Source organism: Oenanthe melanoleuca, chromosome 6 (genome assembly GCF_029582105.1).
Source record: "Oenanthe melanoleuca isolate GR-GAL-2019-014 chromosome 6, OMel1.0, whole genome shotgun sequence".
NCBI classification, from domain to species: Eukaryota; Metazoa; Chordata; class Aves; order Passeriformes; family Muscicapidae; genus Oenanthe; species Oenanthe melanoleuca.
In genome coordinates this window covers 1,427,546-1,448,121 of record NC_079340.1, presented here as the reverse complement: position 1 = coordinate 1,448,121, position 20,576 = coordinate 1,427,546, and the positions used below count along the sequence as shown (strand labels likewise).

The 20,576-nt window shown below is 44.1% G+C and overlaps 1 protein-coding gene across 2 annotated transcripts in view; it reads right to left on the bottom strand.

The window, feature by feature from the left end:
- PCDH15 (protocadherin related 15) overlaps positions 1 to 20,576 on the bottom strand; it is a 643,053-nt gene that overhangs the window by 107,741 nt on the left and 514,736 nt on the right. For both annotated transcript variants that reach the window (XM_056495514.1, XM_056495516.1), the window contains 4 exons: positions 19,029 to 19,222; positions 14,457 to 14,589; positions 8,675 to 8,754; positions 3,776 to 3,869 (listed from right to left, as the gene is read on the bottom strand). In XM_056495514.1, coding sequence (XP_056351489.1) covers positions 3,776 to 3,869; positions 8,675 to 8,754; positions 14,457 to 14,589; positions 19,029 to 19,222 — 501 coding nt within the window. The remainder of the gene's footprint in view (positions 1 to 3,775; positions 3,870 to 8,674; positions 8,755 to 14,456; positions 14,590 to 19,028; positions 19,223 to 20,576) is intronic.

Here is a 20,576-nt window from a genome sequence, read left to right as displayed (position 1 = left end):
GATTAGCCCCTTTGCTTTCATGTCATAATAGCTAAAAATCTTTGTTCACGCAGATTTGGGCTGGGAAATATTGTGGATATTGAAATCCTGGAGTGCTGGTCCAAATTTCTGAACCAATATCACTGGGTGAAGTTACAAACACTGAATTTACTCTGGTGAGTGTGAAAGACCAATAGAAATGTTCCCTTCTCTTCCACTCTGTGAGGGCTTTTTGGGCATCTTTATGTTTGAAAGGTATGGATTAAATAACCACATTTAAATTGCCAGTGCCTGAGGAACATCAGCTCCTGAGATCCTGTGCAACTGGAATTTATCTGGGGATCCTGTGACTGTTGTTCACAAAACCAAGCCACAAAAATATACAAATGCCAATTACTCATGTTGAAACAGAGAAGGAAAGTTCTCCTGGATGGGGTTTGTGTGGCAAGGCTCTGGCAGTGAGGGGTTATAGGGGTGGATTCTCAGCCTTTTCCTGCAGGACTGACCCCGTGGAAGTGGATCCACATTTGGAGTGGTTCAGGAAGAGCTCAGCCCAGGGGATGGAGCAGCTCTTGGAGAACTGTCTCCCGTGGGATGGACTCCATGCTGGAGCAGGGGAAGGACTCCAACTCCTCTCCCTGAGGAACAAGCAGCAGCACAAACAGCACAAACAACACAAACCCTCATTCCTGTCTCCCTGTGCCACTGGAGGGGAGGAGGGAGAGCCCAGGAAGGAGGGAGGGGTGGTGGGAAGATGTTCTTAAGATTTGTTTTACTTCCCATTACCCTGCTTTGATTTTGTAATAAAATCAATGGATTTCCCCAAGTTGTTTTGCCCATGACAATAATTGGTGAGGGATCTCTCCCTGTCCTTATCTCAACTCCTGAGTCTTTCCTTATATTTTTCTTCCCTGTTCAGCTGAAGAAGGCATGGATAGAGCAAAGTCAAGCTATCACATCTCACTGAAAAAAACCAACCCAACAATAACAACAAAAAAACCCCCAACAATAAAGTCTTTTACCTTTGAATGCCTTTCAAATTTAAAAAAACCTGAATCAAATACAGGAAATAAAATCCAAAAGCTTACTCGAAGTAGGTTTGACTCTAATAGCTGGTTTCATGTTGGATGGAAAGGGATCAGGTTGGATAAGTTACCAGCTAAAATATGTTAATGGGATTTAAATAACATTGTGCCTTCCTGGGGAATTAATTTTGGGATTTTAGGCAAACTGCAACAAGGCATCTGGTGACATCACCAGTTTTCTGTAGCACTAATGGAACTGTTCACAAAAAGCAGAGCTGGATGGCAAGCAGCAGCTGAATGAGCTTGGGGAGCAGTGGTTTTGTAATTGTGGAAATCTTTCCTAAAAAGACACTGTTGCTTCCTCATAAAAACTAGTTAAAAAGCAAAATTCCTCCATGAAATGACACTGACTGCTTGGACCAAGGATCCATGTCCTCAGAAGGGTTTGGCAAGGTATCAGCCAGGAGCTTTGAGTGAGTCCTGACCCTTCCCCAGGAGGAGCCTGTCAAACAGCAGGGAGTACATCCAGAAGAGCTGCAAATCAAGGAAATTGTGCAAAGACACAAGGAAGCCTGGCAAATCAGTCACACCCACTGTTTCCTGGCATGGAAAAGGCCTGGAGCTGCCTTGTTTCATCCATTTGTTTGTAAAATGAAAGCCAAGGAGCTTATGCAGCCTTTTTTGTAATCCAGGCAAGCCCATTCTTAACCCTTTCCAGCTGCTGGCAACTGAATCCCATTGCTGGACAATCTTAAGAAGCAAGCTGTCCCACCACTGACAGAAAATATGAACTGCAGAAAGCAGCTACAGGCAAGTAAGGAGCAGTGACACAAACCCCAAACCAGACAGAGGGAACACACTCAAGCTACACAAGAGTGCCCACATTTCACCTTGAGAACAATGCACACACACCTGCAGCTGCAAAATTTCAGGGAAAAAAGAAATCTGACATGAAATCATAGAGTCATGGGATCAACAAGGCTGGAAAAGATCTCCAAGATGATCAAATCTGCTCTGAGACTGATCCTCATGCCAGAGCTGTGTGTGCCACCTCCAGCCCTTCCTTGGGCACCTCCAGGGATGGGGGCTCCAAACCTCCCTGGGCAGCCCCTGCCAATGGGATTGAGGGAGGAGAGGAGATAATGAGATAGCAGAGGGTGGATTTCTAATAGTGGATTTTGTTGTTATGGTGAGTAACAAGAACTTCAAGAGGTGCTCAACAGCACAGTCCAGGGACAACTCTAAAGGAGCCCTCCAAGGTTTATTTTGGGTGGTTTTTCCAGAGTTTCAAACACTGTATCTCAGCTCACATACAACTATTATCTGCTAAGCACTGTGCCATGATTAACAGGATTTCTTTTCAAAACCCCAACTATCACCTTCAGAATGTTAGAATTAATCTGCTGGCCACTTAATCCCAGGGCAAAGCAAATGAATCTCTCTCTAGATGAAAGGAAGAGGAAGGAGCTTTTCAGTCCCCCTGTTTTTTTTTTTAATACCCCAGAGAGTATTTCAGGAGCATCACACAGCCTGAACCAACTTGCAAGTCTTTAATTTACATCTTCAGATTTCCCAGCTGGAAGATTGAGATCAAAACCACTGAACTCACAGCTATGAGAGCAGTTCATGAAGAACAAACCCACAAGTTTTAAAATGAATTATCACAAAAACTGTAACTAGATTTTTCATGGAAAAGGTGGAGACTCTGTTATAATTCCTCCATGTTGCTACTAAATTGTATAAAGGCTTCCTTGATATTTTTGGGTGTAAATCCTGAGCAGGAAGGCGAAGTTTGTTAGGTGAAGAAGCTAAAAAGAGCACAAGATAGAAGAAATAAACAAAATTTTCTTCTGCCACAATAAGCACAGGCCCAAATCCCAGAATTTTCACTCTGTAGTAATGTACCAATGTAGTCATCTCTCTGTTTCAATCTCACATCCTTCTAGAATAGCCCAGATCATACATTCTTGCTATTTATTAATTATTAGAGATATTATTTTAGATCTGCCCTTACACACAAGGTACAGAGATTTCTCTCCCACCTCTGCTATTATCCCATGGAAGAGCTGCTGCATTCCCAAGTACCTTGCAGAATCCAGGTGCAAACTTCCAGGAAAAGTTATTCCATTGCCTCTGCTTGATCAATAAACATATATCCTTAAATAGCCCACCATTTTAGGAAATGGGTTTTTAATAGGAAAACTGGTTTTTTCTAAATTTTATAGGAAATTTGAAAAAAAAATTTGTCATTTTGTTATGCTATTATATATTTTGTATATATATATATGTGTGTGTGTGTGTGTGTGTGTATAGTTATGCTATTATCACAAGTGTGAGCAGCAGTTGGTGGGGTTGGTTGTGGGGTCATGGATCGGTGCAAACACAGAAGACTTGGAGATAGCTCCTGAGAAAAAACTGCTTTTTTTGAAAGCCAAGTGGGATTTTTCCAAGACTTTTCTGGGGAGCTGGACAGTCAGTTGTGGAAAAGAGCTGGGTAAAATACAAATCACTAACTCAGTTTCCACATCTGGCAGAAGGAAAGAAGAGGAGCAGGTATTGAATAGAGAAGAAATAGAAGAAGAACATCTGTGAATGCACAGAAAGGAGTAACACAAAGCAGCAGCAAAATCCCTTTGTCCGTGATCCAAGGCAGTGACACACAGGCTTCCCCCACAGCACCCCAAGGAAAAGGGCCCAATTTCAGGCAGGTTTGGCCAGGACCCATGAACAAGCCCAGTGAACAAGGTGGAGGTGCCGAGCTGTGCACTCACCCCGTCGGGCCGGCCGTCCGAGGCCGTGACGATCAGGATGTAGCGGTCAGTGCTCTCTCTGTCCAGCGGCTTTCCCAAGGCCAGCAGGCCAGAGCTGGGAACAAAACAAACCAGGACACGTTAGCAGAGCAGCTGGGAGAGACACAAAGTCTCCTCTTTGTAGGAGCTCTCAGGCTTTATGCGGGGGAAGGCCAAGAAAAACCATGAGCCAATTCCTAGAGTTCTCCACTTGGATACTGGAATAGTCCTAGATTAAAGCATCAGCCTAGTAAGACTACATTGCTAGAGCTCCACTGAACACAGCACCCTGACTTGTTCCTGCTGCACTTCAGCTATTTCATTATCAAAACACGTTTATTTAGTATTTTTACTATTAATGCTGCAATAAATGAGAAGAGAGAAGGACAAGCAGGGGATTAATCACTGAGGAGTCCTGATAAACAGCAAGACTGAGCAGGAAACTCTGGGAATACAGCACACAGAGACTTCAGGGTGACTCTTCTCAGGGAGAGGCTACTGGGGCAAGTTACACATTGTGTAACTTCAGAGTAAGGCCTGCAAGTATAATTAATAATTAAACAGTACTGCAGGCAAAAGGGCGGGGAAAACCAAATCTCAGAGTGTTTTGGGTTGGGAGGGACCTTAAGGCTTCTCCAGTGCCACCCCCTGCCATGGGCAAGGCACCTTCCACTATCCCAGGTTGCTCCAAGCCCTGTCCAGCCTGGCCTGGGACACTTCCAGGGATTTCACATGTTGTGATTATTGAAGCCTATTTTAAAAGGACAGCAAAAGAAGGGTTAATTGAAAGCCACATTAAACAATGTTTGAAAGCATTGCAAATTCCTGTAACTGCTGACAAATGAAACAATTTGGATTTTTCCTCTGATCTAATTCCCTCCTGCAGATGTCTGGAAGCCACCCAGAGGGACAACAGACAGACAACAGACTCATTACTTTTATGTTAGGAAGGATTAGGAAGGCACAGTGAGGACAATCCTGCCTAAGGAAGCTCAGTGCTCCTTAACTGAGCTAGCATCAGATCCCTGAGCTGTCCCAAAGCTCCACATTTCATTTCCATGCTTTTGGTGCCTGCTGAAACCTGAGCAAGGTTGTGACAAAGTGATGACACCTCTCCTGAATCCACAGGATATTTAACAACTATGGATCCAGGGTGACAGTGGTCTCAGCCAGCTTCTCCCACGGAATTCCACCAAATATCTTACAGAAGATGTAACACCACAAGTTTTTGCAGCCCAAAATTCACATCAGCTGGGATCTGGAGATCCTGTGACTTCCCATGTGTTATTCCATTGCCAGTGGATGGATTAGACACAAGCAGTGGTCAAGCACAGCTGTAAATTTTATTTTCTCTACCCACATTTGATGTTCAGGACCCAGAGCATGAACTTGTGCAGAGGTGTTATTGAAACAGAAAATCCAAACCAAAGCAGAAATTCCCACCAAACCAAGAGGTCTCCCTGGCTGGACTTCTCCAGAACACTTGAATGTGTTACACCTAGACCTAATCATGGGTTTTCCCCCTAAATTATGAACTTCTGTAGCATTCCTTCTCTAATTCCCTACTCTCAGAGAAGATCTCAGCAAACTGTCTTCAGGCCAAGACTTTCTCCAACAGAAACAAATGCCAACACTTCCTGGAAAGCTGTTCCAATAAATACCACAGAAATTGGTGAGAACTGGAGTGGGAGCACAATTCTGCCCTAGGATTGAAAGGTTGGTGGGAAAAATAATATTTCAAGCATATTTCAGGAGATGCTCCAGTCTGTCTGCCTTGTGATTATCCGATGAAAAGTTGGGTTTGTGTCCTGTCGAGCTTCCTTCAAAAAGGAAAATTTTCACTGAATCTAAAATACTTCCCTGGAAGTTGGTAAAAACCAGGAGTAAATTAATTTTGTGTTTGTTTTTCAACCCACTAAATTTGGAGCTGACATGTCTTGGATCCTGGAGAGAGGAGAGTGGAACCTCCAGCATCCTCCTCCTTCTTCCAGAGTGGGATTCCACATGCTAAGAATTCCTGATCCAGGGAAAATGATGCTCCAGAGAGAAAAGTGCAGCACCATAGAAAGGGATAAACCTGAGAGAGTTTCTGCATATATTTATATATTTTTAAATATATAACCACATATTATTATTTAAAATATACACTCATAGACATTTTATAGTAACTTATCATTATTGATATATTGATATATTTTATATAACCACATATTATTTTAAATATATATCTCTAATTGCTAATTTTATATATAGCTATGCTATTGTAACTATAAATATAACAGCTATGTATCATTAATCCATACATGTGTATGGATATTCATATAATTATCCACAGATAAATGTTAAAATTCCATCTATACATAAAATAAAGGACATGATCCATATTTTATATCTACCAATATACACATAATAAAACATATTATATTTGCAATTTTAGTTACTTGATTAGAGTCATAATTGGGTTACTATTCCCAATTTGATTATTAAGATTTTATTTAGACTAATGAAAATTCTTAGTTTAGCAGACAAATATGGCCCACAAGAAGGCAAAGCAATCAGCCAAAATATGTAAGTATATGACTATAAATAAATATATTTAATACATTAAATATATGTATTAAATTAATTACGTTATATAGAAATATCTACTTTTCAGCATGTGTTCAAAACACTGCAAGAAAATACAAACAAAAAATTTTATGGGGAAGAAAGAGTAAATAAAATATAAAAGACTTAAGTGGTAAATTATTATTTAAAAATATATATATTAAAGTGGAGCTGAGAATAGAATACTGACATCAAACACTGCATGAATCCATGTGCACTTCTCCAATACTGTCTGCCATATCCCCTTTTTTATCTCCTTCCTACCCCTGGAAAAATTACACTTGACTGTCTGTTTCAATAGGTGAAGATCATTTAAAGATAGGTTAAATTATAAATACCCTAAATTATATACCCTAAATTATCAATACCCTGTATTTGTAGAATTTGGAGAATCCAGTCCTTGTGCTGCCAGGCAGGAGTTACACTGGACTTAACTGCATGCTCCAGGAAGGAAAACAAGAATCCAGAAAAAGGGAATGAGAATCCTGGTCATGGGCTCTGCCTTGGCCTTCAAGCATCCAAAATTGAGATAAATTCCTGTAGCTTTACACCACCCACATCAAAGATGTTTTATTTAATAGTAATCCTCCTTTAATCGATCAACATATTTCAGTATCCAGAAAAAAGAAGGCGAAAGGCTGGAGAAAACTTGGCACAAAGCCTTTTCCAAAGGAACAGAAAGGGAAAAACACTTCAAAAAACTCTTCTTTTTACCATGAGATGCTGGAGCAGAGTGAGCACTGAGCCCCAAATGTGCTCAGATTTGTGGGGGCTGCAAGGCTGGGGGAGTCAGGCCTCCCAAGGGTCCCAGAGGAGGGGGTGAAAGGATGGAGCAGGAATTCCAGCTGGGAATTCATCCCACACCACCTTTAACTGCTTGGTTTCTGGGTATGGCCACCCTGCTCACATCCCAACACATGGGTTCCAGAGGATCTTCATGTCAGGAGCTGGCCTGGATTTCCACAGATGTTTTAAGCCTCTCTGGTGTGAAGAACTGCCATGAATTTTATGGTGTGGTATGAAGGGTGCTGTGATCACTGAATGATCCCTTGGGAGTATCTCTTGTGCAGCCAGGTGAGATTATTCATGTTAAAATTGAAACATGGTGCTTTACTAAGACTGCAACCCCTCTTTGGAACATCTCTCATGTAGCCAGGCTGGATTATTCACCTTCTAATCCTTCTTTACTACCACTGCAACCCTTCTCTGGAGCATCTCTCATGTCACTCTTGTAGATTATCCAAGTTCTAAAGGTGCCAGAGGAGGTCAGGCTGAGTTTCTCCATGTTAAGGAAAGGGTTAGAAGAGTCCCTACAGAACTCCAATCCCAAGGCATGGCTAACACCAGCAGCCCAACATCAATCCCTGCTCTGGCCACTCCAGTGGAGGAAAGTGTCCCCTCTCCAAGGTGTCCCTTCCTCACCTGCCAAGTCTTTATCAATCCTAGTGGATGAGAGCACCAGCACCTCCTGGCATCTTCAAGGCTTAATTCCCATTGTCTCCTGAAGGATTTGATTCTCCACCAATGGGAGATTTATCATCCACAGCTCACTCAGAACATACAAACCTGTCTCAGGAGGTTTGGGTATTTAGGTTCACAATCTTTCCCTCACACCAAATTAGAATCATTTTGCACCAGGAATTAGTAAACCTCAGGTTACTTCTGTCCATCATTTATTGTGAGAAGTCAGCTCACCACCCTCCCTTTCTCCTGCAAGGAAAAGGATACTTTGGATTGCAAATAATAATTAATAGCAGGTAAATTAATAGCTAATAATAGGTAAAATAAAGGGTAGTGGGCCAGGCACAGACCAATCTGGTGCTAATGTTTCATAACAAACCCTCTATTTTTCTCTCTATAAAGTTGAAATTCAATTTAAGTGAAATACAGATCTTAAACAATGCTCAAAAGACTTTTCACTACAGGCTAAACTATAACAAGTCAGAAAATTAAAGCAAAAATTGTCCCTGTTATTAGTCAGGAGCTGACAGGTAAAAGGGTTTTAATTAATCCCTGGCCACTCTTTTAAACAGAATCTTTCCACCTCAGTGAGTTTCCCTCACCTGAAGTATTTAAAATAAATAAACAGTGGTCAGTGACAAACCCCAGAGTGGAATTTGGCTCACAGAGCTCTCATTAATGCTCAGACATTAATGGCTGACAGCCCCTCAAAGGAGCAGCTGAAGGTGTCTGAGCACAACCCTTTTCTCTCAGCTCCTCCATTCCCTGGACTGACAAGCTCCAAGTCTGTTTTCCAAGGGTTTCCCCACTTACCTTTGAGAGAGATTAAAAACTTGTTGAGGATCTCCATTCTGAATGAGGTATTTGATGGGGTCGCCCTCTCTATCAAAAGCCTTTAGGGAATGGAAAAAGAAGATAAAATTCAGTTAGTGGAAAGGTTTCTTCTCTTCCCTTCCATGTAGAAACTGGGGAATTAAGTTTTAGGAAAATTTCCCACAGGGATGACACCAATTCCTGTTTCTAAGGCAACTCTGGTTATTGATGGGCTACTCAAGATAAAGTTGGAGCACATCAGAATTCCTATGCTGCACAGAAATGACAATATCCTGAATGCAGGAAAACAATTACTAGTAATTATTAGTAATTATTAGTAATTATTAGTAATTATCTAATTATCAAATTACAGCTATATTACAGCAGCATGAGTGTGAAATTCAGGCTTTAATGATTTGCTTCTATTTTTCTGCAACTCTACACTGATTAGACTGAACTTTGTTTTCCTTTCTTCCCATTCTTCATTTTGCCTTCTTATCAAGATCCCTCTTTCTGATATTTTATTAGAATCCTAATCTTTGGCTGATGCTCCACTGAGTTCCAACTGCAGTATTCACCCTCTACAATAATTTGCTTGTAGGGGGGGTGAAGATCAGGGTAAGACCTTTAAGAACAGACATTAACAGCACCAAAATGAGGATATTCCACCTATTGGGTGGTAAAATAAACTTTCAGAAGTTGAATAAACTACTTTTGATGTCTCTCCTGGTGCCACCTGAGGCCATTTCCTCTGGTCTACAAGAGAACAGGCCAACCCCCACCTTGCTCCTGGCAAGTTGCTGCTGTGGATCACAATCAAGGGCTGTGTAGCTTTGAGCTGACCACCTAAAAATGCAGCTTTTAAAATAAAAAACCCAAGAAAAATTAAAAAAAAACCCTCAACTCAAACACCCCCCAAAATTAAGAGCATTTAAATTTAAATAAATCATTTAAATGTGAAGGCTGAGCAGGGAATGCAGTAAGAAAACAACTTTGCTTAGCCAAATAAATCAGGGGCTAAGTCAGATGGAAGGGATCAGTGCTAAGGAAGAGCAAGAAAAACTGGATGGTGACACAGTCAGAAAAAGTCAAGGCAAAATTGGAATGGAAACAGGGGAGAACACAAAGGATAACAAAGAAATGTTTAAGTTGCAGAAGGAACCTGAGGAATGTGAAAACAGAAGTGATGAAGTGGAGAAGGTCAAAGAGGTAAAACTGTCCCTGTTCCAGCTCCAAACTAAATTAACTGGGGCTAAACTTCAGCTGAGAGCTGGGCAAGTGTCAGGCAGAGAAGATGTTCATAAACAGAGTATCTCTGAATATCTGCTGGAATTCAAGCCTGGTGAAGTCCATCCTGGTGTATAGAAGGGCTGGAACAATCTCAATGCCACTGGGGTTTTTTTTTTTTTGAGGACTCCCAGAGAACAAAAATGCTGGAGAGCAAACCCAAGGTCTATCCTTCATGGAGGAATAAGCCAGGAAATCATGCACCAGGCAGGTGGAATGCAATTCCCAGAAACCCACAAATATCCAAATTATTTTTAACTTCCCTGCAATGCCAATATGCAGATGGATAACACAGAATTAAATTTCTCTAGAACAAAAGGATGCTGAAGCAATTTAATCTGATTTTCCAACAGGACAAGTCTCTTGAACAGGGCAGAAACTGGATCAATAAAGCAGCTGAGCCACGGTGAAGGCTTTTCCCACTGCTTGATGGGACATTTTCTCAATGGAGTTCTGACAACACAGTCTCCAAATGAAGGGTGGGATTAAGCAAGAATTAAATCCATCATCAAAATTAAGGCCAAGCAGTAGTGGGTAGTGCTGGTACTGACTCAGTTCTGCACGGTGTGTACAGCTCTCCCAGCACTGATCAGTATTCCCATCCACATCATCAATGACAGACTGGGAAAATTGCTTATAAATTCCATGGGTGGCACTGAGTGTCAGGAGGTGTGGGTGGAATTTGGATCTCCTTGGCCTGAGGATATGAACAGTCAGGATCTGAGCCAAGAACACAAAATGCTGCAAACACTGGAGGCAGACAATGTGAGGAGGCATCTCTGAGGACTGTCCTTGATCCTAAATTACCAGAATCCCACAGTTGCTCTGGTCTTTAGCCCTTTGTCCTCCTTTTACCTTCCCTGCAGGGCATCCTGCCCTCCCTTCACATTAAGTTGTCTCAGGGGTATCATTATGGTCTGCATTCTCTCATAAAAAGTCAGGGGGCTCTCAGAAAGCCAAAAAATCAAAGACTGGCTGTTGTTGATTTAGTTTTCTCCTTATCCCCACAAAAAATCCACCTTCAATCAACACACTTAAAAACAAAGGGGAGGGAAAGTTAGTCATTGATTTTAAAAACTCCTGCTTTGTTTAAAAGCAAAGAACACCAAGTTCTTATGTTCAGAAGAAAACTACCGAAGGCAAGGGAGAAGAGCAACCTATTCCTGATTTTTTCCAGATCAATGGCATAGAGTGATTCCATAAATTGCACACAACAATTCCATGTACCTCCTTGTTCAGCACATAACTGGACCCTGCTAACAGCCCTATTTGTTCTGCAGGCTCCCAGAAAAATGACAGCATTTGCATATTTTAATTAATAATGGCTGGCAGAACATGAAGCCATAAACGCCTCCCAGGCATGCAATAAACTCTGAGGTTTATTTACAAATTAATGCAGTGGAGATCATTTAATATTGCATTAATCTCAAATGTTGTTAATTAAAACACCAGTCAAGACCAGCCGGGTGTGTTAGAAAATAAATAAGGGGATAAGAAAGAAATAAAGTCCTCCATCATCAGCATAAGAAATTTTAATGGACAAGAAAAAGGTGCATTTTATTTTTCCAAAGTCTAAAGGGCAAATTTAAAGCAGCTACATTTGCATTGTTACTGACCCTAATGTTTTGCAGATCTTCAGATTTGGCAATTTGGGAATACTTGAAAAGTTTTGTGGGCTCTCTCCAGGATTTTGTAACCCTCCTGCTGTATGCAGAACTACCACATTATTACTAAGAACCACAAAAGAATAATTTCTTAATCTGCACCAGCCCAAACACTGATTGAATTGATAAGAAAAAATCAGGAAAAGAAACATCAGTGAGAAAATTTGAATGTGAGAACAGTTGTTCAATATTTAAGGTGATATTCCATATCATCAATGGAACACAGGCAATACTTTAGGCACTTCTAGAATTCCACAAAACCCCAACCAAATTAGGTGCCTAATTTGGAACTTTCTGTTGCCTGGAAAAGGCAGCTCTGGATTTCAGAAGCTTAAATACTCAGTTTATGAATGTTAAAAATGTCCTGGTAGATTTTACATAATCAGGAATAAAGGAAGATGAAAACAAAAATATCCTGCACATAGGAGAAGCCCTTTAGTACACATGGAGGTTTTAATGCTGGACTTGGAATTGTGTAGGGAGGGATCTGTAAAGCCCATCCAGTGCCACCCCTGCCATGTCAGGGACACCTTCCACTGTCCCAGGCTGCTCCAAGCCCCATCCAGCCTGGCCTTGGACACTGCCAGGGATCCAGGGGCAGCCACAGCTGCTCTGGGCACCCTGTGCCAGGGCCTGCCCACCCTCCCAGGAACAATTCCTTCCCAATATCCCATCCACCCCTGCCCTCTGGCAGTGGGAATCCATTCCCTGTGTCCCAGCACTCCAGACCCCTGTAAAAAGTCCCTCTCCATCTTCCACATTTCAGATTGACGACTACCAGACCTACAAGAGATACAGTCCTGAACTAGGCACCAAAGCTAAAGCTATTTGGGATTTGACAATCAAGTATTTTTCATACAATGCAGGATCCCTGAGGCTGGAAAATCCCTCCCAGCCCATGGAGCCCAAGCTGTGCCCAGTGCCCACCTTGTCCCCAGCCCAGAGCCCTGAGTGCCACCTCCAGCCCTTCCTTGGACACCTCCAGGGATGGGCACTCCAAAGCTCCCTGGGCAGCCCCTGCCAAGGCCTGAGCACCCTTTCCATGCAGAAATTCCTCCTGCTGTCCAAGCTGAGCCTCCCCTGGCACAGCTTGGGGCCGTTTCCCCTTGTCCTGTCCCTGTTCCCTGGCAGCACAGCCCGACCCCCCCTGGCTGTCCCCTCCTGTCAGGGAGTTGTGCAGAGCCACAAGGTCCCCCTGAGCCTCCTTTTCTCCAGGCTGAGCCCCTTTCCAGCTCCCTCAGCCTCTCCTGGGGCTCCAGCCCCTTCCCCAGCTCCGTTCCCTGCCCTGGACATGCTCCAGCCCCTCCAGGGCTCTCTGGCCAGGAGGGACAGAACTGGACACAGCCCTTGAGGTCCCTTAGCAGGGACAGCACAAAATGGGCTGGTTGGTTTTAGTGAAACATTAGAGCAGATTATTCCACTGGAGCTTTACTTTCCAACCACATTTAAATCCCATCAAATCCTTCAACACTAAAACCTGCCAACAGGTTTTGTGCCTCCAAAGATCCCTCAGGCCCTCAGCCAGAGATTCCAGCACCTGTCAAGGAAACACAAATGTTTCTGTTTCTCAGCATGTTTCTGGCTCCTGCTCCTCTTTGGGGCCTCCAACCCCAAGTGTCTCTCACTGGGGAGGAGAAGGCTCCTGAACAGCCTGGCCCTTCCACTGCTCCCTCCTGCAGGCACCACGGATGTGCCAGGAGTTAATTGGCAGCACTGAGCTAAATTAGTCATCCTCCCTCAGCACAAGTGACTGTATGAGCTTAACCAGCCAGAATAATCCCAGTCTTTCAGCAGGAAACCATTTTAGAGGAGCTTTTCCATCCACCTGTTTCAGTGAGTTAATTAGAGCTCCTTTATTTCACTACTGCTAAGCACAGCATTAAGTAAATTCCTGATCCCTCAAAAAAAAAGACCTCAATAAAGAGTTGCCATTTATCTCCCTATTTTGCACAGCTGTTTTTTGGGCAGAACACAATGCAGTAAATAAGTAACAGTAAATAAGTGAGGAGAGAACTGATTTTTGAACCATGAGTGCAACAAGGGGAGGTCTGGTCCTGGTGCATGAGGATGAGGGATGTTCCTGCTCCTTGACCTGGCCAGTGGCTGTGGCATGACCCCTGATCCCAGTGCACAGGTCCCACTAATCCTGAGCCTAGCAGCACTGGGATCTCTGCTCCCTCTCAGCCTGTTGTTACACATACCAAGGGGAAGAAATATCCTCAGGCATTTTTTCAAGAATGACAGGCTAGGGAAGGCAAATTGCCAAAAATCTTGCTGAAATTCCCCCTGAATGAGGTGCTGAAGCTCCTCTGATCTGCTGGCAAATGTAGAGAGAGATTTTAACACAAGAAATCACAGGCCTTTCAAGTTTCCAGCCATGCACAGAATTTTTTTCTAATATAATTATCACAGAATCCCAGAATGGTTTGGATTGGAAGGGACTTTGAAGATCAACTCATTCCACCCCCTGCCATGGGCAGGGACACCTTCCACTGTCCCAGGCTGCTCCAGCCCCATCCAGCCTGGCCTTGGACACTGCCAGGGATCCAGGGGCAGCCACAGCTTCTCCAGGCAGTGCCATTTGCAGCCTATAGCACCTTTTACAATATTTAAATCAAAAAAAGAAGTGACAGAAATAGCCAAGTGAGCCCTTTTCCTCTGCAGTCCATGTAAAAGGGGCTGTTGATCAGAAGGAAATAATTTTCAATCCCTTTGAACTGCCCCTTTTCCCCCTGAATGTAAGGACTGGCTCGTGCATGGCATGGCCACAGAGGGCAGGAGGGTGGAGAAGGTTCCTCCACCCTCAGGGAGTCCCAGGGAAGCCTCTGTACCTGCAGGTTTAACAGAACAGCGCCGATCCTCATGGCCTCACTCACTTCCAGGCTGTACATCAGCTGGGGGAAGCGCGGAGGGCTCTGGTTGTTGGGGGGCAGCACCTCGATGTAAACAGTGGTGATGGAGCTCCTGCAGTGCAAGGGGGGAAAACACAGTCAAAACCAGTCAAAACCAGTCAGAATCAATACATCCAATCCTCAAGGCACTGAATGGCTGCTTTACACACGGTGTTCTCGAGCTCTAACAGCCTCCCTTTGCTCCTCTAAAAGCTTTTTTTTCCTTCTGGATCAAAAGGAAAGCAGGCTGCCATATGATCAGGAAGAAAAGCTCAATAATTTCCTGTTGGAAAAGATGAAACAGAGGAATCTTGGAAATGTGAACGCTCAGATTCTGGGAATATAGAAACCATAAACAAAATTGAAATGAAAGCCACTTTTGAGATGCCAAGCCTTATTACTGAATAACCATGAAACAATAGGATGGCCCCTGAAGGTAATCCCCTCTTGATTAAACAATGCCCTCGGCCAGAGAGCAACTCCAAAGGTCACAGCAGGACAACAAGTCCAAAGATTAGATCTTAGAGTTTAAAATGTAACACACTATGCTAATATAAGGATTCCTATAGGCTCTATGTAAATGCTATAGAATTTGTATATTGTATTACATTGGTTAGTGGAAATTAGAATTTTCATCATGGAAGAAGATTTATTGTATTGTAAACGGGAAATCGCTCTCTTACTCCTCCTAACTCTCTCTTGCTCTTCTTCTTGCTCTCTTCTCCCTCTTCTCTCTCTCTCTCTCCCCACTTTTATCTCTTTTTGTCCTGCTCTGGGGCTGGCCAGGCAGTCCCTAGCAGGCTATTTTATAATAACCTTTAGCTTCAACAGAGCACTTGAGTTTTGTCCCGCACCGTCTATCCTGACACAAAGACTCCCGCAGACTCCTGCAATTCCCCCCAAAGCAGCGGGAGCAGCACCAATTCCAAGCTGGGAACTGCTCCTGCCATGCACAACAGCCATGCCTGAAGCATCCCTGCTGGCAGTCAGTCTGCTTCCTTTCCTTGGAAAAGAGGGAGCAGGGAATGTTGGCAGAGAGGATAATGCTGGGAGAAGAGATGCACACAAATCTATCAGGCTGCTGTGGGTCACTAATCCCCATTTCAGAGCAGTAAATCCCATTTCAGAGCAGTGGCAGTGCAGGGTGCTACAAATCCCTGGCAAACCCTTCAGCTGCACTGAACCTGCAAACAGCATTCCAAGTGGAATATTGAAAGTCCTTGGGGACACTGACACTGAACACACTGCACAGACCATCCTCTAGACCCACTTGATATCCAACAGCCTTGAAAAAGGGAGCCAGGAGTCCCCCTGGAAATGGAACATTAAAAATCTGAGTGAAAGGGATCTTCCCTCCTGGATGTCAGCACAGCATCCCCACCCCAGAACAAATCCTTGAGAAGAAGAGCAAGTGCTGTGCTGCAGGTGTAGCTTCTCCCCTCATAAATCCTTGGACAAGGTTGATAAATCTCAGGTTTTAGGGCTGTAGGAAAGGAACCAAAGGGATTTGTCCCAGTTTTTGGGAGGTGGGGCAGGAAGAGGGAAGGAGAAGAAAATCATGAACTTAAAATGCTGTTTTTTGCAGGGCTAGCAAACACCAGAGCTTTTTTAGAGGACCATTCATTGTTGAAACAGCTGCTCTATTAACTGAGACAGCTTATTTAATATGAAAATAACACATGAGTGATAGATATTTTTAATTAGCTACCCAAAATTGTGGCTAAGCACAGTCACCACTGCCCACTGCCCTTTACCAGCAGTTTTTGCAGGTCTGGGTCACTGATGGGAGCTGGGCAGAGCACTGCAGCAACCCCAGGCTGAGAGCAACCTGTTGGGGACTGTCACACGCCCCTCACACACTGACACACAAGCTCCAGGATAAGAAATTGCTGTCCAGAAGGAGAAATCATACCCCCAGATAAGGAATTCTGCCCCTCATGGCACATCCAGACATACAGTGACAGAACTCAGTGCCAGGAAACAGGGAATGGCTTCCCAGTGCCAGAGGGGAGGGTTGGATGGGGTATTGGGAAGGAATTGTTCCCTGGGAGGGTGGGCAGGCCCTGGCACAGGGTGCCCAGAGCAGCTGTGGCTGCCCCTGGATCCCTGGCAGTGTCCAAGGCCAGGCTGGATGGGGCTGGGAGCAGCCTGGGACAGTGGAAGGTGTCCCTGCCCTGAGACTGAATGGGCTTTAAGATCTCTCCCAGCCCAAACCAGTCTAGGATTCTAGGAATAGTAAGCAAATTTTCTTCAAATATTTAACACCTTGTATTTTTTCCCCGTGTTTTCTGTGTGGCTTACAGCCCAGTTAAGGAGCTGGAAAATTCTCCTTTGGCATGGGAAGGGGAAGGAGATGGAGCTGAGTTAAGCAGTGCAGCTGCTGTTTGCAGGTGAGTACACAGAGACCAGCACAGCATTTGGGAACTGTGGAGAGCTCCCAAAATCACTCCAGTATGGAAAAACAGCTTCTGTGCCCCACCAGCTGATTGAAAATCAACTGCATTCCCATCTCTGATTAAATAATCTCCACATGGAATAATGGAATGGTTTGGGTTGGAAAAGATCTTAAACTCATCCAGTGCCACCCCTGCCACGGGCAGGGACACCTTCCACTATCCCAGGCTGCTTCAAGCCCCAAAGTCCAGCCTGGCCTTGGACACTGCCAGGGATCCAGGGGCAGCCAGAGATGCTCTGGCCAATTATAAAATCTGTGATTAATGGATTTCCATCCAAGTGGATCAGCCTATCTCAGCTTGATCCAGGAGAATCCTGTGTCACCAAGTGATATGAATCCCATGTCCAGGAGTCTGAGGGATTGTGAAAAGTCTTAAAGTCTGACCTGAAATTGTTCAATTTGACAAATGTTGTCATTTATTTTCCAAAAAAACAAATTGTTCTGCTTCAGGAGTGGGCTGTGCAGGGAAGGGGTGAAATCTCCAGCCCTGGAGGGTTTCAAGAAACAACTGGACGTGGCACTTGCTGTGGTTTAGTTGACAAGGTTGAACTTGATGATTTTGGAGGTCTTTTCCAACCTTAATGATTCCATGATATCTCAATAACTTACATTAATAATTATAATTAATAATAATCGAACCCAAATGTCAGTTGGGGCATAGCCACTCACCAACATTTTTTAATGTCATTCCATGCAAAAAAAAAAACCCCAACAAACCTACAGAGAATTCTGAATTCCAATTTAAATTTGTGTTCACAAAGGCTGCAGAGCTACAGTTCCTTTGCCAGGCTCAGTGGCTGGGTTTTGCTTTGTGCATAACCCAGGGAGAGACTGAAACCCAGCCACTTTCCAGGTGACTTTGGCTATCCTGGAAGAGCTTTCCACTTCTTATTTGCCTTGAAGACATTTTCAGAGGAGGAAGCACAGGCTCCCAACATCCATCCTCAGAAATACATATGCTTAGGCAACACAAAGACTTCTCCAGCACAAAAGGAGTTGATGGCAATCAGAGCTGTAGTGTGGAGCTACACCATGGGGATCTTAGACTCTCTCAAGGAGAATTACTGATTTTTTGCCTTCACTCTGAAGTACTAAACAAAATAAATGCATAATTGTCCTCAATCTTCTCCTCAGCACTATTAGCAGCCTACTACCAGCTTGAGAGGGTTTATCAGAAAAGCAAGCAGGACAAAAAAGAGAGTGAAATTCAATCAGGGGACTGCTACCAGATGTTAATTTTATGAACAACTTAACAAGTTGAAGGGACAGTAATCACAAACTTTGTGCACAACAGCATGAGCTGCTTTCTTGGAGATATGACAGAAACAGCAGGTCCTGAGAAAAACCAATTATTGAAACCTTGCTCTTGTATTTTTTTCCTTCTTACATTTCCCATTTGAAGATGAAGTTTTCACTTTACAATTGTGGGAGGTTTAAGTGCTGGAACCTCCTGCTCCTTCCTGTCATGCTCTTTGGACAAGGAGGTTAGCACATTATCAGAACACGACAGAAATTTTTTTGCTCCCTCCACACCTTCATGAAATGACATTTTGGCACAACTGCCACCTTTAGAACACAAACTCCACAGAAGCAGGTAAGCAGGGCTCAATACCTTTGCTGGTTTTTGAACTTACAGATCATAGAATGATTTGGGTTAAAAGGGACCTTGAAGATGATGATGTTCCCCTCCCTGCCTAAATCCTAAATTTGCAATCTGCTCTTTTTCAGCTGGGGTCAACAGAGATAATTCTGCCCTTAGGAATTTCAGTCTTAATGGGGACACTGCACACCCCACATCTGGAGAGGGTCCCCAGCTCAGCAACCCCATTCTCTGGTATCCTTTTTGCATTTTCTGCACGCAAAGCACCCCCCTTCTCACTTGGTGTCTTCTTTCCATCCCTTCACCTCAATGAACGAACGGACACGCGCAATGACAGCACAACTGGGAACTTTGAAGTAACAGACCACGGCAAACAAAATGATCAAGCCCAGTGGCACAGGTGTTGGTGCTGAGCTGCTGAAGCAGTGCCCCAGGCGTCAGCAGCCGCACTGGTTACCTTCTCTGCGCGGGGGGGGCTCTGTCAGAGGCTCTGACCGTGAGCGCGTAGGAGCGCCCCACCGCCAGCACCACTCCCGGAGCGATGGTGATCAGCCCCGTCTGCTCATTGATGGCGAAGTCTCCCTGAGCCCCAGCCAGGATTTCGTACACTATCTGGCCATTGGCTCCCTCGTCCGCGTCCACGGCCGTCAGCTGCAAGGCAAAGCCACAGGGTCAGCAGGGGAACCCCCACGGGCGCTGGGAAGGTGACTGGGGAAGAGGAGAGGGGGACTGGAACACCTGGAACTCACAGGAATGTGTGAGCACTTCACAACAAAGATACAGCTGAAATGAAGAATAATAGGTGTAAAAATAATGAAGCAGAGAAAAAAACTGCTTGCTAAAGACTGCAAGCCACTTATTTTAAGATACAAATTAAGAAACATTATTTAGACTGAGTTTATTCTTTGTGGGTTGGAATATATAAGCATAAGGGAGAAGAAGACATCTTTGTGTAGCAGTAATAATAAGAGGATTGTATTTATTTATTTCCCATCCCTCTCTCCACTTTTCCAGGTGATAGCTGTGGTGCTGCCAGCAAGTCTCATATCCAGGCCTGGCATTCCAAGCCCTCCTCGTGCAAAGCTGGAGAGCAATGTTTGTGTTAATATGCTCCTACAGCTATGGCAGCCAAGTGGAAGGGAAATGGAAGATGTTCCATATGGATACACACTTGGAATCATGGAATCATTCAGGTTGGAAAAGGCCTCTAAGATGGTCAAATCCACCTGTTAACCCAGCACTGCCAAGGCCACCACTAACCCGTGTTCCCAAGTGCCACATTGCCTTTAAATGAGTTGAGAAAAATCTAAATCATGGTATTAGACCCAAATTCGAATGGTGAACGTAATGACATGAGGGGGTTCTTCTCTTCCTCCTGGGAAAGGAAGTGGTTTATCCCGTTTCTGTAGTGAGTCATGCTAAATCAAACACACAATCAGCCAGGGAATACATTTGCTTTCAGTGAAGCATGGAAGGAAATCCCAGAGTGGTTTTGGTTGGAAGAGACCCTAGAGCTCATCCCATTCCACTGCCTGCCATGGACAGAGACACTTTCCACTATCCCAGGTTCTCCAAGCCCTGTTCAACCTGTCCTTGTTGTCTCTTCCTCCTTTAGGAGTTGTTTTGCTGATACATGGGTTCTTCAACTGACTTTTCATTCTGTTGGACAACATTCCCTCAGACAGCACAAGGAATGACACAAATTGGTGTGAGCAGCACCAGAACATGCAGGAGACCACAGCATCCAGCTGTGCATCCAGCTGCCAACAGCTGGCAATGGAAGTTACAGGGAATGATGGCACCATGGGCTCCTCTGCTGCTCCCAGCTCCAGGCAAGCAGTGGGAGGTGGGGAATGGGAAAGGGCACCAGCAGGGATGACAGCAGAGCTTTTCTGGGATGTCCAAAGTAATCCCAGCCTCAGGAAGGATCCCTGCAGGAATCCTAATGTGAGGATGAAAAAGAAGAGACATAGCTTCTTCAAAGGTCTGTGCCTTGGCTTTTCTG